At 45.1% G+C, this 16,725-nt stretch overlaps 1 protein-coding gene across 3 annotated transcripts; it reads left to right on the top strand.

Annotated features, from left to right (window-relative positions):
• The first annotated feature begins 5,706 nt into the window (after positions 1–5,706).
• On the top strand, positions 5,707–13,338 carry LOC146008713 (E3 ubiquitin/ISG15 ligase TRIM25-like). Of its 3 annotated transcripts, none has more exons than XM_083148304.1 (3): positions 5,707–5,854; positions 7,274–7,345; positions 11,493–13,338. In XM_083148304.1, the coding sequence occupies exon 3, from the start codon at positions 11,569–11,571 to the stop codon at positions 13,138–13,140; it is 1,572 nt and encodes a 523-aa protein (XP_083004430.1). In that variant the 5' UTR covers positions 5,707–5,854; positions 7,274–7,345; positions 11,493–11,568; the 3' UTR covers positions 13,141–13,338. The 3 variants fall into 3 exon arrangements, with proteins under 3 accessions (XP_083004430.1, XP_083004429.1, XP_083004428.1); XM_083148303.1 differs by having other exon boundaries at positions 7,274–7,349; XM_083148302.1 differs by lacking the exon at positions 7,274–7,345.
• The last annotated feature ends 3,387 nt before the right edge of the window (positions 13,339–16,725 follow it).

Below are 16,725 nucleotides of genomic sequence, written 5' to 3'. Positions count from 1 at the left end.
GTTCTAGGTCGACATGGGTTAGGTCAACAGGTCGCGAGGTCGACATGGGTTTTTTCACTGTTTTTTTACCCAAATGTTGACACAGTCGACATGGACACGTTTTGCACGCTATGCTTTGGGCACACTATTTTATTCTCCCACCACACCCTAGTGGATGGTAGGGCATGAAATACCGCCTCTCGGCACATGTCAGCTAAAAAAAAAAACAGTGAAAAAGCTCATGTCAACCTAGTTGCCTGTCGACCTAATGACTGTCGACCTAAGTGTGGTCGATAATATGACCGTATCCCAGTACAGGGACCTTACAGCATGGCACTCAAAGATCAATAACCTCATAAGACTCATAGAGCATTCATCCAAAATCTGGTGCCACTCCTTCATAAATTCAGTATTATCATGACCCATAGTGGGATTCTTGGTAATGCGAAGACCTCAGGGAATCTGATGGTGTGTAACATAATTATCCAACCCTTTGATATCCCACCATGTCTTTCCTCTTTTATAAGGAGTCTCTCAAGGGAGAAAACAACATCATTGCCGTCAGAGAGGTTATCAGTGCCAATCATAATGGGATTATTCTCATTAAAAATTCTAGAGCATTCCTGTAAACGCTTAGAATTTAAGTCAATATGTCTAAACATGATACCGACTATATCAACAATAATACAGGTAATAAAAGAACGAAAATCTGCAGCTATAAAGAACAACTGGACCCAGACAGACAATTGGAATGGAGGAATAGGCGTTGTCCTTAAAGCGCTGATTGTAAAATAAAACCAACAATGAATAACCACGTCCAATGGTATAAAACGTCACCAAAGTCCCAAATATAGGGCTGCTGCTCCTCCTCTCGTGGGAACACGAATGCCAAGGGTCCAAACTGGCAACAACAAATCTAGAACAAAGAGGATAGAAGAGGGCGCTTCATGGTGTATTAAAAGAGTACATTTATTGGATCCAACACAGACAGAGATCCACGATAAAAGCAATTGCTCGTACCATATATAAGAACACTGTGGGCTGGTTACCACAAGGCATGAATGAACACACAAAGGCAATGCTGCTCACTTATCCTCTGGGAACGGACGGTGGACTGCACGATACTGCTACTGACAGGCGCTGGATTGCGCTGCTGGAGGCAGGGGTACACGCAGACACCAACGCTGTACGGGATCGATGGAAGAAAGCAAAGCGGTCAGGTAGAGCGTCACGTAGCCACTCCCTGACGCGTTTCGTCACTTGGACTTCGTCAGAGGGCGTGGCTACTGTGACAGCCAACCCGATATTTAACACAACAGGTAACCAATGGGGGCATATTCATTGATTAACATACACACGCTAATTAAAAGCAGTGGTTATGGCACCAGCACTCAAAGAGGTACTAGTCAATTAAAAAAACAGCCACATATTATTACAGATAACCTATAGATGAGAACTCAACTGACTCTAACAGTGTTATGTTCATTACACAGTTCAATAACAGGGATCGTGAACTGAAAAAGATTTTCAATAAGCACTGGAATGTACTTCAGCTGGACCCTGTTCTCAGTGGTCACATTCCTAACATGCCCAAATTGTTTTTTAGGAGGGCCAATACTATTAAATCTATTGTATCTAAAAGCCAATTGGAAACGGTACAAGCCAGACCTACAAATAGTTCTTTTTTGTCCATTAAAGGTAGCTATTCTTGTAATAGTTGCAAAACTTGCCAGTATATGGAAAAAGGTCCGGTTATTGAGGCTGCTAACGGCAACCTGAGAATTAATGATTTTATAAACTGTAATTCCACGCAAGTAGTGTACTTATTGAAATGTAGCTGTGGCTTGAGGTACATCGGCAAGACTAAGAGATACGCATCTTGAAGCATCTCCGTAACATCAAGCATGGTGAGCTTAACCACAGCGTTCCACGACACTTTAAGGAACATCACAATTGTGATCCCTCCTGTCTGGTTTTTAAAGGTATTGAAATTATCAAACCAGGTAGGAGAGGTGGTGATATGGACAAACGTCTGTTGAGAAGAGAGACGCAGTGGATTTTGAAATTAAATACATTGACCCCAATAGGGCTCAATGAAGGTTATGAAATAACCCCTTTTATCAATTAATTGTATGTGTATCACTATCACACTGCAGCTCTCTCGACTTTGGCGCATGGGTTGAAAACATTCGTTTGTCCGTATGCGCTCATCCACTACCTATCTTAATTATCTAAACTCGTAGTATAAATGCGTTATACTTATATTGCTGTCCTTTTGTATATGTTTGTTGATTTTTGTGTTCATTTTTCTCTGTTTTACTAAGATTGATTTTAGGGCATATTCATTGATTAACATACACACGCTAATTGAAAGCAGTGGTTACGGCACCAGCACTCAGGGAGGTACTAGTCAATTAAAAAAACAGCCACATATTATTACACATGCACTCCAACAGGTAACTAAAAGCAGATGCTCGTACCATTAACACATGCACTGTGGGCTGGATACCACAAGAGATGTTGTATAAATACCATAGGCAGAAGAGCAACCGATCAGGAACTCCAAATCACCACCAGCACAGGACACAGGGACGCTGGGTTGAGTCGTGTATGCTGAGAAGACCGGGACCAGGTTACAGCCAGATCGGAGAGATGCCGGGGTCAATCGTAGAATGCGGGTGTCACAAGCCACGCTCTAACGCGTTTCATCAGAGACTTAGTCAAAATCGCATGCAGATCGCACTTTTACCTTGCGATCCCGATGCACACCCCGTGGCAGCACAAATCAAAACCCAGATAGACAGGGCAGCAATGACTATATAGTGCAAATCTTTAGATTGTAAGCTTCCAGCAGGGCTCTCCTACCTCCAAGTCTGTCTGTTGTTACCCAGTTTGTTTTATCATGGTCTACTTTTGTAAAGCGCAACGGAATCTGCTGCGCTATATAAGAAACTGTAAATAAATAATAGTGCAAATCTAATGCATATTGTATGAATTGTATGTAAAAAGTACAGACTTAGCAAAGATTGCATAGCACTCGAATCTTAAGTCGAATAGCAAGGGAATCTCACAGTGTGTACACACCATAACATACCTCCCAACATGACCCTCTCCAGGAGGGACACAATGCTTTGTTTCTGGACTTTCCTCTGAATGTATGATGTGCCAAACAGGGTAATTGATAAAGAAAGGTGTTTTAAACACAGGTGATGGCAACATACCTCCTAATATGATCCATTCCAGGAGGGACACACAATGCTCTGTTTCTGGACTTCCCTCTTAAAAGAGAATGACTTGCAAATAGCAACGAATGAGTATAAACGCTCAGCCTGTGCCCCACAAAAAAGAGACATAATTGCTGCTGGGGGGAAAGCAGGTAGGGTAGGTGCCAGCTTAAAGCAAGAGGGAAGATAAGGTGAAGGACAAAAGGTTAATGGCCCCTCCCCAGGGGATAGGCCATACTTAAGGAAGGGGGACATTACACTCAGAAGCAACCCCAGCAAGGATAACACCCACCCACCCCAAGAGGAAGAAGGAACAACATTAAGCAACTTCAAGAAGGCAAAGCAACAGACGGAAGAACTGCAGACAAGCCATGGTATGGCGCTAGGCCTGGCGTCGGGGGCGGAAGTACTGCGGGCCAGCCAAGGTGGGCGCCAGGCCTGGCGTCGGGGGGCAAAACGGGATCACCCAGCGGTTACAGGTTGTCAGTTGCGAGAAGGGGATCCCGGCCCCCCAGGCGGTTACATGATTCAGTTGTGAGAAGGGCTGGTGGACCGCAGTGCTATCTTTGCCACCCAAATTAAGTAACAGTAAATTTGCAGGAAGGGGGTCATTACACTCAGAAGCAACCCCCCACAAGGATCCCACCCACCCACCACAAGAGGAAGAAGGAACAACATTAAGCAACTTCAAGAAGGCAAAGCAGCAGATGGAAGTACTGCGGACCAGCCATGGTATGGCGCTAGGCCTGGCGTCGGGGGCGGAAGTACTGCGGGCCAGCCAAGGTGGGCGCCAGGCCTGGCGTCGGGGGGCAAAACGGGATAACCTGTCGGTTACAGGTTGTCAGTTGCGAGAAGGGGATCCCGGCCCCCCAGGCGGTTACATGATTCAGTTGATAAGGGCTGGTGGACCGCAGTGCTATCTTTGCCACCCAAATTAAGTAACAGTAAATTTGCAGGAAGGGGGTCATTACACTCAGAAGCAACCCCCCACAAGGATCCCACCCACCCACCACAAGAGGAAGAAGGAACAACATTAAGCAACTTCAAGAAGGCAAAGCAGCAGATGGAAGTACTGCGGACCAGCCATGGTATGGCGCTAGGCCTGGCGTCGGGGGCGGAAGTACTGCGGGCCAGCCAAGGTGGGCGCCAGGCCTGGCGTCGGGGGGCAAAACGGGATCACCTGTCGGTTACAGGTTGTCAGTTGAGAGAAGGGGATCCCGGCCCCCCAGGCGGTTACATGATTCAGTTGATAAGGGCTGGTGGACCGCAGTGCTATCTTTGCCACCCAAATTAAGTAACAGTAAATTTGCAGGAAGGGGGTCATTACACTCAGAAGCAACCCCCCACAAGGATCCCACCCACCCACCACAAGAGGAAGAAGGAACAACATTAAGCAACTTTAAGAAGGCAAAGCAGCAGATGGAAGTACTGCGGACCAGCCATGGTATGGCGCTAGGCCTGGCGTCGGGGGCGGAAGTACTGCGGGCCAGCCAAGGTGGGCGCCAGGCCTGGCGTCGGGGGGCAAAACGGGATCTCCTGTCGGTTACAGGTTGTCAGTTGCGAGAAGGGGATCCCGGCCCCCCAGGCGGTTACATGATTCAGTTGATAAAGGCTGGTGGACCGCAGTGCTATCTTTGCCACCCAAATTAAGTAACAGTAAATCTGAAATCAAGTTAATAAATTGTGACCATTTAATTCGCCAAAAATACTAGACTCCGACTGGTTATTTCAGGTACAAGGGGAAGGTTACAAAAGGGGAAAGAAGGGGAGGAGATGGTGCTTTGGGTTCAAGGTATTGTTGACTGGTGAGGGGCATCAGGCGCTCAGCGGTTTATGTGTGATTACCATCACCTGTTTTGAACAGGTTAACTGATAAGGTTTTTCAGCACAGGTGATGGTAATCATTACTTAAGAGGGAAGTCCAGGAATTGAGCATTGTGTCCCTCCTGGAGAGGGTCATGTTGGGAGGTATTATACCATAAGTGGAATAGCAAGGGAATCTCACCGTGTGTACACAGATTATGCCACTGCTCAGGAAACAACCAAAAAGCCATGTTGCCCCAGGTTTGCCTACCTGACCCTCTCCATGAGGGAGAAAATGCTCTGCTCCTGGACTTCCCTGGTAGTGTATGATTGCCATCAACTATGGTGAGCTAGGTAATTGATAAGAAAGGTGTTTCACCACAGGTGCTGGCAATCATACATTACCAGGGAAATCCAGGAGCAGAGCATTTTCTCCCTGAAGGAGAGGGTCAGGTAGGCAATCCTGATGTTGCCTAATAACCTCACCCCTTATTGTCAGCAGATTAATAAAACTTTTTCTTGCAACTATAATGGAGGCTAAACATTGTTCACTAATCATAAGACGACAGCAAGGATTTATGAACTCTGAATTCCAATCCAGCTCTGACTGGATTCAAACCCGTGTTTTCCTGATAGCTTTTCTTGTTCCAAACATAAGGCTGATTAGACAAGCTGCATTGGTTGTGTTTCCTGCTAGAGACACAGCCAGTTCCACCGTGCTAGCAGATGCATGTCAAATCTTTAGTGGTAACACAGGGCCAACACTGCCACACCACCTCCTTACACAGACTTTCCTCCTGTGAGGTAGTTCTGGATTGGGACACCACTAATTTCACTTCTGCTCCCAGGTACATGGTACAGTTGGATTGAGGTGTGTGTGTTTGTGTGTGTGTAACAATTCTTTACATAATATCCCTTTAATAAAATAGGGGACACGTTTGATGATGGGTATGGGTCATAGGGTTGGCAACTGAAGGGCGACATGGGCTTGGGTTGACACCTGTCACCTCAGAATATTGACATGGGCTTAGGTCGACAGGGTCATTAGGTCGTCACAAGCATAAGGTCGACAGTCAAAAGCTCGACATGGGTTTTCCACGTATTTTGTCCCAGATGTTGACACAGTTGACGTGAACACCATATCGGCTTGGTTCATTGCTCTTGCTATTTTATATTCCCTCTGGGCCCTAGTGGATGTTTAGGCATGAAATACCACTATCGGCGCATGTCAGTTAAAAAAAAAAAAAACGTTTTGGCTGTCGAGCTTGTCCATGTCGACCTGAGGTGTTGACCTAAGCCCATGTCGACCTTCAGTGGTTGACCCAATGCATGTCGACCTTAGGTGTGCCAACCTAAGGACCGTAGTCCCCTATGATTTATGTAATGTATAATTGGTATTGGCATAACGAAGCATTTTAATGTTCTGAACAAGTTTAATGATCTCTTCTCAAACACTTCAGTTATACTAACACAGGCACCAGGATAGCCCATGTTCTATACTTAAACATACATACACTGTACACTTATGCATGTGCAGGTAGTAAACTATATGCAGCATGAGCAGTAGACTCTAGCACCACTCTAGAGCTTACACTTCCTGTCTGCAATCAAGAAAGATAGTAGGGGGCCAGTTGGAGCTGTACATGGGCCCAGTCCGCTCTAAATACAGCCCTGGTATATATCCATAGGCGTGCGCACGGGGGGTGCACAGACACCTCCTAATGACTGCCGGCACCCCGTATGATTGCATGCAAAATGTGTATACCCGGCCGCAGCAGCGGCACCCACTTCCACTGGCAGGGCAGCTCACACAGCTGAGCTGCACTGAACCTGTGCAGCGCGATGGAGTGCCGGTCTGAGCAAGAGGCTGCAGAGGGACGGCTACACTGAATAAAGATGCTGCTCGGATCCTGCGGCCACTTGCAGATTACCACCCTACATGGATGCAGGTGCAGACCTGGCTGCTCGTCAGCTATTTCAAATCTTGTGGTTTAGCATCCAATAGGGAGTGGCAGTGGTGCCTCCTGATTGGCTGCTGGCGCAAGATTTCAAATAGTAGATGAGCGGCTATTTTTCTCATGTGTCGGCACTCTGATATAGGCAGGCTCCGGTTTCCCGGTTGCCTGCCGCTGGGCTCAGCTCCCCCCTTGGCAACGAGCATTCATCTCCCCCGCCAATGAGCATTCATTAACTTACTCTTTGGCAACGAGTATTATTTAAACTCCCCCTTGGCAACTAGCATTGATTACACTCCACCTTGGCAACAGGTATTTGCACTCCCCCATGGCAATGAGCATGAAGGCCCTGGCATGGAGCAAGAAACCCCTATCAATTAACATGTAGGTAAGTGGCATTTATATGGCATAATATGTAATGGGTATTACGGTGTGTGGAATAACATGTAATGGGCATTATGGCATGTGGTATACTATGTAATGGGTGTGTGATGTGTAATAGACATTACGATGTGTGGTATAATTTGTAATGGACATAAAGGTGGATGGCATGATCTGTAAAGGGCATTACGTTGTATGGCGTTATGTGTAATGGGCATTACGGTGTATGGCATTATGTGTAATGTGTACATTTTTTTCAGCTCACCTTGAGCATGCACTGTCCCTGTTTCTGCTGTGTATGGGTTGAATGATTTGATCTGAATTCCATATACATAAATATGTCACCTATTTAGTTTGCATTGATGCCCAGTAGGCTGCGATGGACACGCCCCTACAATCGTGCACCCCCTAAGAAAATGGGCTGCACACGCCTATGTATAAATCATCTATATATATATGTCTAGTGTCTGTGTGACTCCAAAACACTGCCATCTGTTGGCAGCAAGTGACGTACATCTACTAGCTTTGGAAGCATGGCCATCTGTTGACAGCAAGTGAAACTACATCTTCATCTACTAATCTACTAGCATTGAAGCATTAGCTTCGAGCAGGCTTACTAGTGTGTGTACTTATATATGTATGTGTGTGTATATCTATCTATCTATCTATCTATCTATCTACCTCTATCACCTCAATAGTGTTAAGTAGCGCCCCAGTTCAAATTACTCTATGATAATTCAGTCTTTCCTTCTACGGATACGTATCAATTTTCTTCCATAAAACATTTCTTTAAAATATACAAAATAAAATTAACTTTTCACAGCAGTTCTTAGTCTTAGGAGTGACTTTCTTGATTCTTTAGATGAAGAACATATACACGACGCGTTTCTTCTCACAGCGAGACTTCATCAGGGGTAAAGTATATCTCTTACATTTTGATTAGATTCCTATTGATCTGAAAGTGGTCACACCTTTCTATAGAGTTCCTGGTATAGAAAGGTGTGACCACGGGGGGAGGGGGAGGGAGATCATTCTACATCAGCTAGCAATATAATTACATAAAGTGCAATTCAGTGCAAATATGAAAGACATTTATAACATATATGATTAAAAACATACTGAGCGTTATATAACATACTGAACATTATATAACATACTTATCTTACTTTAATAGACAAATGCAGAATTTTTCTTTCCCAAGTCTATTAGAGGAGGTAACCGCAGTAAACGTTTACTGCAAACAGAATGTAAATGAATTTACAAATTAGAAGTTTTATTAACAGAACACACGGAACACAGTACTGCAGGCAGAAATCACGTACCCCACAGGGCGGTACTAGACACCGCAGATGACTCGCATAGTGTATGTGCTGCACGCACAACAAGCCGGCGGATTGGTTACACTCAGCGATCAGGCTCAGCAGCGGTGATGTACAGTATTACACACGGATTTCTTGGTCAGAGATGATGCTAGGCCACTCCCAATGCGTTTAATCATAGTCTTCGTCAGAAGGCTGGCCTAGCATCAGTCTCCTACCCTTTAGAAGCTAGCTCTCCACTTGATAGCTTGTTAATATTATGGGGTCACCCTGGTCAAGGAACTGTACCTATTGGGAGTGCCTGTATATGTGGACTTTGTATCTGTATATTAGTATTCATTCTAGCACCCGCTATATTTAAAAAAAAACATGCAGTTTCTGTTCCCTGCCTGGGGTGTCGCTGTCTGCTGTGGTGTTTCTAGCACAGGTCTGGTTTGCCTATCAGTGCTGATATACAGACCACACTGTGCTAGAAGCACTAAAGCAAACAGCGACACCCCAGGCAGGGAAGAGGAACTTCATGGGTTTTCTAAGATAGCGGGTGCTAGAATGAACACTATGTATGTATGTATGGTTGCACTCCAGCAAGCTCTCCCTGGGGTCCCTTGGACAAGCTATAGTCACTCCTGAGAGGGTATGCAGTCGATGGGTCAACACATGAAAAAGGTTGACATTGACAAAAGGTCAACACAGGCAAAAGGTGGATATGTTTATTGCAGGGTTGCCGACTTTTACAGTCTCCTCTCCGGGAGAACCCTGGAGAGAAGACTGCCAGCATCACTTCTGGGGGCGGGGCCTGATGGAGACATCATCAGTCCCTGCCCCCAGTGATGCAAATATGCGGGTCTCCGATGAGGGGGCGGAGCTAAATATACATATTTGCGTATTTAGCCCCACCCCTTCCGACGAAAAGCCGCGAATCGCGGCAATTTCAAGCTTTCTAATACAGGTACATGAGGGGGGAAGGGGACCGCAGGAATCAGGGAGGGTTGCCCAACTTTCCGGGGGGCCGGGAGGGGCACCCGATTTTCGGGATCCTCCCGGCCATTCCGGGAGGGTTGGCAACCCTGGTTTATTGTTGTCACGGGAAAAAGGTCGACATGAATTTTTTTCCTGTTTTTTTTTTTTTTTTTTGCTGTTTTTTTTTAAACTGTATAGTTTATTACATTTTTACCTGTAACCCCCACTGTATGATACCCTTCAACACAACCCATTGCATTAGGTACAAAATGCTCCGCTCCTGTACTTCCCTCTTAATGGGCCAGATGCACTATGCTTCAAAAGTGATAAAAAACCAGCCAATCAGCTCCTGCCTGACATTTTTCAAACACAGTCTGTGACATGGCAGGTAGGAGCTGATTGGCTGGCTGTTTATCACTCTCCATTTTATCACTTTTGAAGCTTAGTGTATCTGGCCCAGTGTATGATTGTCATCACCTGTGTCTTAACACCCTTCTCTTCAATTAACTAGTTCAACACAGGTGATGGCAATCATAAATTAAGAGGGAAGTCCAGGAGCAGAGCATTTTATACCTAATGGAATGGGTCATGATAAAGGATATGATATACCTCTGCTGTTTGTACACCTCCCAATCTATTTATACAGGGTATATCACACTACACAGGTATTGCTGTTTCTATATATGCATTGGGTCTTTTATATTGCTTATCTTACACAGTGTAACCTCTGTAACACCCCCAACATGGCTGCCTCGCCTGGTACGCTTGCAGGGTCAGCTTAACTGCATTATGGGCCCCAGGGCAAATCAGTGCAGTGGTCCCCTACCTAGACAACCTCACTTCTCTTGTTGCTCCTCAATGATAAAGTCGGGCATAATGACATCATGTCCGTCATTCAGTGTGACCACTGGAGTAGGAGGACAGGGGCAGGAGGGATGCTGGCCAACGCTAACAAAATTGCCGTAAGCAACATTTTAGATTTGCCCTGCCTTAGGCTACTCTGGGGCCCCTATGCTTGATGGACCAATGGGCAGTAGCCCACCCAGCCCAGTGAAAAAGATAGCCCTGTGTGCTCGTGCATCGGATGTAAAATGGATCTGACAGTAACGTGGGGCCTTACTACTAGCGTTAGGATGCTGCAGCTGCAACCATCAATGTTGTGCCATCTCTTCTGCGTGTCACATATTCCGCTACGGGTAATCCTACGAGCCCAACATGGCTGCCTCACCTGGTACCTACATGAGTGGAATGTATAACCTGTGGAAGTGCTAATCCAAAATGACTGAATAAATATCTGATAAATGCCTACTTTCTAGGTTTTTTGCAATTTTTCTTCTGGCTGTAATACCGAATTGTTTGTATCGTGCATATTTTTTATTTCTTTAACGCGCCTTGACTCCTGTTGGAGAAAGAGTGCTATTATTATTATTTATAATGTTCCCAACACTTGTAGCACTAAAATATACTTTGCACAATTGCAATTATTTAAGATTATGAGTATTTTAGTACTAAGTGACAAATTCTGTGTGTATGCAAATTGATAACAATACATACATTTTTTTTACACTAAGGTAATAGATAGTAAAGCAAATAACTGTAAAATAAAAACAAAAAAAAAACTTGCAACCTAAAGGGTGTGCAACAAATCTATACCCTGTGGTGAGAACACTCCCATTTGCTTTTATAACAAAAAGAGATTTGTTTCGTTTCTGTATAATGACATGGCAAGAAGTTGTGCTGCTCGTGTGACTGCACAGAGCTGGAGTCCTGCCACTAGCACATACTGTAGTTCCTGCTCACTTTATTCCTTTCACTGCGTAGCGCTGACGGTATAGAATCTCAAGTTTTAAAACTATGAACCTTATTTGCAGGAAGAATCAGAACACATTCTCGGATATTCCACAAGCTTGAAAAAGAAGTACAGCTAATTTCCTCCTGATTGTAGCAATGGCGTCTACAACCCTGCAAGAAGAACAGAGCTGCTTAATCTGTGAGGAAATCTGTATATCCGTAACGCTGTCATGTGGACACAATTTCTGCCAGGACTGTATTGATTGTGTGCTGAATCTGGATGGATCTGGAGTTTATATCTGTCCTGAATGCAGAGAAGACTTTCCAGCGATTCCTTCACTGGGTAAGAATACAACCCTGTGTAAAACAGCAGACCAAGTCCTGCATACTTCACTGACGCAGGAGGAAACGCAGACATTCTGTACCAACTGTATTCACTCTCTTGTACCTGCTGTTAAGACATGCCTACTGTGTGAGGTGTACCTGTGCTCTGATCACCTAAGGGTACACAGCAAGTCAGCAGACCATGTCTTATCCGCTCCAACATCTCTCTTCAATGACATAAAATGTTCTGTCCACAACAAAGTCCTGGAATATTATTGCTACGAAGATGCTGTCTGTATCTGTGTGTACTGTGCTGCTGAGTCGCACAGGTCACATAACCTAGAACCAATGCATGAGGCCTCTAAGAAGCGAAAGGAGAAACTAAAACAGGTTCTAAATAAACTGACTTCAGAGAGAGAGAGGAATGAGAGCAGAGTCCAGAGTGTTTTGAAACAGAAGAATAAAACACCCAGCAAAATAGCTAATTTAACAGGAAAAGTCAATGTCCTGTTTCGAGACATCAGGAGACAGCTGGAAGACCTAGAAAAGAGAGTCCACAGCGAGATCTCCAAGCAGGAAAAGCAGGTATCCCTCTCCATGTCTAAACTGATCCAGCAGCTGGAAATAAAGAACGATGAACTGTCCAAGAAGATGTGTCATATTGAGGAGCTATGTAATGTGACTGATCCACTAATGGTTTTGCAAGGTTCAGCAGCAGACTTGTATGATTCTGGGGCGGGTGGCAATGACAACCTAGAGGAAGTTGATAATGGAGACGACAATGCGTGTCTTGTGAATGAGTTTATAATTGCCCTTACATTCTATGATGGCTTAAACAATCTTGTGACTAAGACAAGGAAACACTTTTATGTCCCTAAGCCATCGGATCTCTTACTTGATCTGAACACAGCTGCCAATAATGTTGTCATTTCCAATGATTTCAAATGTGCATCGTGGTCGGTAATAAACCAACGCCGCAAAGAAACACCTGAGCGATTTCGACAATATCAAGTACTCGGCACAAAGAGATTTTTGTCGGGACAACATTACTGGGAAGTGGAGACCAGTGAATCAGAATACTGGATGGTGGGCGTGACCTATCCCAGTATCAAAAACAACGGGGACCAGTCTTGGATTGGAAATAATAAGAAGTCATGGTGCTTTTGCAGATGGTTTAATGAGTATTCAGTTAGACATGACTGTAAAGATATTTACATACTCACTGAAATTACCTGTAACCGATACGGAATATATCTTGACTATGATGCTGGACAGCTGTCCTTTTATGAGCTGTGTAATCCAATCAGACACTTGCACACCTTTACCACCACCTTCACCAAGCCTCTTCATGCAGCATTTTGGGTAACAGATAATGGGTGGATAAAAATAAGGCGATTGGGTTAGTGCAGTGATTTTCAAACTGTGCAGTGGCCCACAGGGGTGCCTTAGGGGATTTGCAGGGATGCCATATATTGGTGGTCCATAATTAATTCAAAATATTTATGACCAATGTAATGTGGACAAATAGAAGTGAATCATGTTAATTACTAAATAACTGACTTAAAAAAATTCACTTAATTAAATATTTTTTTTCTGATTTTATCATTGAGAAGCTTTTGTCCTCTGGTGATAATCAGGAGGTGGAACACTGGGGCAAATGTATTGATCCTGTTAAAGTGAAAAAGGGGAGATAAAGAAGAAGGGGATAACACACCAGCCAATCCTAATTGTAATTGTTCAAACACAGCTGTTTGGCTTATGCGTTATCACCTTCCATTTTATCACTTTTCCAGGCTTAATACATCTGCCGCATTGTCTGCTAGTCATATGTAGGCGATAGGACCATTGGGGTAGATGTATAAAGCCAGGAGGAGAAGTGATAAAGGGCCTGGTACTTTATCATTGGCCAATCAGCTCCTAACTGTCCCAGCCTGTAAGTTAACAGTCAGGATCTGATTGGCCAATGATAAAGTACCAGGCACGTTATCACTTCTCCCTTATCATGGTTTCATACATCTATAACAGAGTGTTCTAATATTTGGGTGACATAGGTACTGTATGCTGTGATATTTAGCTGATATTTAAGAGAAGGAAACAATGAAGGCTATGATATTCTGGTAATATGTAAGCAGTGGTGAATCCTGAGAGGGGGGGTTGGGGCGATTGGCAAAATTGCCCTCATAACACTTCCCTTATGTACTTTTTGCTGGGCTGGGGATGGGGAAGCTACCGCTGATCAGCAGCAATCTCTGCTACCCACTTACCCTGATGTTCTACACTCTTTCTAGAGCCACGATCTGTAAGTAGTAGGGATTTGTCAAGAGGGGTGATCACCCTTATTGCCCCACCCCCTAATCCAACATGATGGCTGATAAGGAGTTGGGTACAATCAGGGATGATCTCTGGATGATGATCAGGAGATAGAAGCAAAGGATGGTCACTGGAAGCTAGTGGCGCACAACATGTATACACAGGAGATGGAGGGATGGGGGAATGGCCAGTAGCTCTTAGAGCGATGGTTATGCCCCCCAGTGACAAAACGGGGGCATGGCTTTGCGACAGCCTACATTCCCACAAAGCCATGCTCCCTTTACATAAAGTCACGCCTATTTTCAGGATCACCACGCAGGCATCCTGATTCTGGATTGCTGTTGTGAAATTCGATGCATTGCGTGTGGACTAAGTGCCAGCCACCACCCGCCGTGCCAGCCGCAAGATACTATAACTAAACAATTCAACCAAATATGCATCCAGAGAAGTGATGTGACCTTTTTTCCTGCAGTAAAAAACAGCTAATGACAGAGCAGATACACCGTTATATACACAGTGATGGTGGATGACAGATCCTGTATAGAGCAGATACACAGTTATACACGCAGCAGGCAGTTTGATCTGTAACCCATAGGCTACAATCTCTTAATGGTGGTGGCTGTGGATCTGATATCTTTCGCATTCTGGACATTGGAAGATGCGGCTGCTGGCGGCAATGGAGAGATTGGAGCAGCTATCGGAGATATCTGCTGCTAACCCTTCTAGTTACAGTCGGGGGATACTTAATGTTTGGGACTTATATTACATGATAAATGGGCCCCACGGGGTTGGATACAGTATGGGTTGGATACAGTGCGGGATATACAATTAGGGATACAGTGCAGATTAGACATAAAGCAGGATACAATGCAGCATATATTGTGGGTTGGATACCGTGTGATTTGCACATAGAGTAGGATACAGTGCAGATTGGATAAAGGGCCCAATTCAGACCCGTACACAGGGGTGTGAATTCACAGCCCTGCTGATTATCTAAAGACCACACGTGCACTGTACACTAAACTTACTCGGTGCTGCGAGCAAGGGGGAAATAATGCACAAGGACATGCAGCATTTTACCTTCTCACTGAGCTCTGAATACTCACAGCCCATTGAGCAGGTCTGAATCGGGCCCAAAGTATGAGTCGGATACAGTGCACATTAGATATACAGCGGCATACAACACTTGTTGGATACAGCCAGTTGGATACAATACTGTATCCAACCTAGAGCAGGTTGGATACAGTATTTGTGGGAACACAAATAGTACAGTTACTGTTACAGGGGGTGTCTGCCTTGTAGGTGTGCTGGCGGTTTCCTCAGACTGGGATGGCATCGGCAGTAAAGGAGTGCTGTGGTAAAGGAGCGCGGGGTGGCGCTCGTGTGGGCAGTGCAGGAGCAGCAGCTGTATCAGCAGTGCAGGGATGGCTGTGTCGGCAATGCAAGGGTGCCAGTAGCCTTCTTTAATGTGTGTGTGTTGGCATTGTCGGTAGTGCAGGACTGCCGGTTGTGCAGTCATCAGTGCAAGGTAGGGGGAGGGTGGTGATATCCTGCTGCTGTTCCTCCGACTACTGCAGAGAGAAAGGCTGGCTGGTTGACTGAGAGTCGAAAGACTGCTTTCTCAGCCAATCAGTGGCTTCCCATTGATTTTAATGGAACTTTTGTAATCTCATGCCCGCCCGCCACTGCCTATCCTCACCCCTCCTCCACTTGCTGTGCAGCCCAGATCACCGTCAGCTCCCTCCTCTCCTCAGAGCTAAATGCCATCCCTTTGGTCGGAACCACCATCCCCCTTACCCAGAGACACTGGGCTCCTGCAGAAGCAACTCTTTCAGCTGCGGTCCTTATAAGCGTGTCGACCCAATGTATGCCGACCTATATTCCGTTGACCCAATGACCCATACCCTACTATACACAGCAGATACACACTTGTATAACTAGTTAGCCCGCTCAAAGCGAATGCTTCGAAAGTTAGTCTGCTACCTTGTGAGTGCCTCTGTGTTTTGCATGTGTGAGAGAGAAAGAGATGTAGTTTCACTCGCTGCCAAGAGATGGCAGTGTTTCAGAGACACACAATCACAAAATCGAACACTAGACATATATATATATATAGAAGATAAAAGTGAGGGTGGGCGCCGCGTGATAATACGTACTATATAGAACAGATACACAATTGCTATATACCAGGCATGGCCAAACTATGGCGCTCCAGCTGTTGTGAAACTACAAACCCCAGCATGCCGTGCAATAGTTTCAGCATTAACTAATAGCAAAACTGTGGCAAGGCATGCTGGGACTTGTAGTTTTACAACAGCTGGAGGGCCACAGTTTGGACATGCCTGCTATATACAGAGTAAGGGTGTATGTGACAGTCAGGTTATATAAAGCAGATTATTTCCCAAATGTCCTGATTCACACTGTCCTAACCACTAATGGGGTGGGGGGCAGTTGAGAGTAGGGTTGACTATCGTCCATCAATGATTCAGTATCATCGAAGGTCTATGATTGATGTAGGATACTTTTACCATCGATGGGGTAAAACCACATGGATTCCCCCCAGCCATGATAAAGAAGCAACTGAATATCCCACACCCCCACCCCTTTAAGGAACGGGGCACAGAACTGGGTTAGGGGTTAGCTCCCAACTTACTAACACCACCCCATCAAGCCCCGCCCTGT

Source organism: Crinia signifera, chromosome 6 (genome assembly GCF_055691185.1).
Source record: "Crinia signifera chromosome 6, ASM5569118v1, whole genome shotgun sequence".
In the NCBI taxonomy this organism is placed as follows: Eukaryota; Metazoa; Chordata; class Amphibia; order Anura; family Myobatrachidae; genus Crinia; species Crinia signifera.
This window is presented reverse-complemented; position numbering and strand designations above follow the sequence as displayed.

Bases quoted from the DNA above. Each gene is read 5' to 3' on its own strand.
- LOC146008713 (XM_083148302.1), top strand. From the start codon at position 11,569: ATGGCGTCTACAACCCTGCAAGAAGAACAGAGCTGCTTAATCTGTGAG.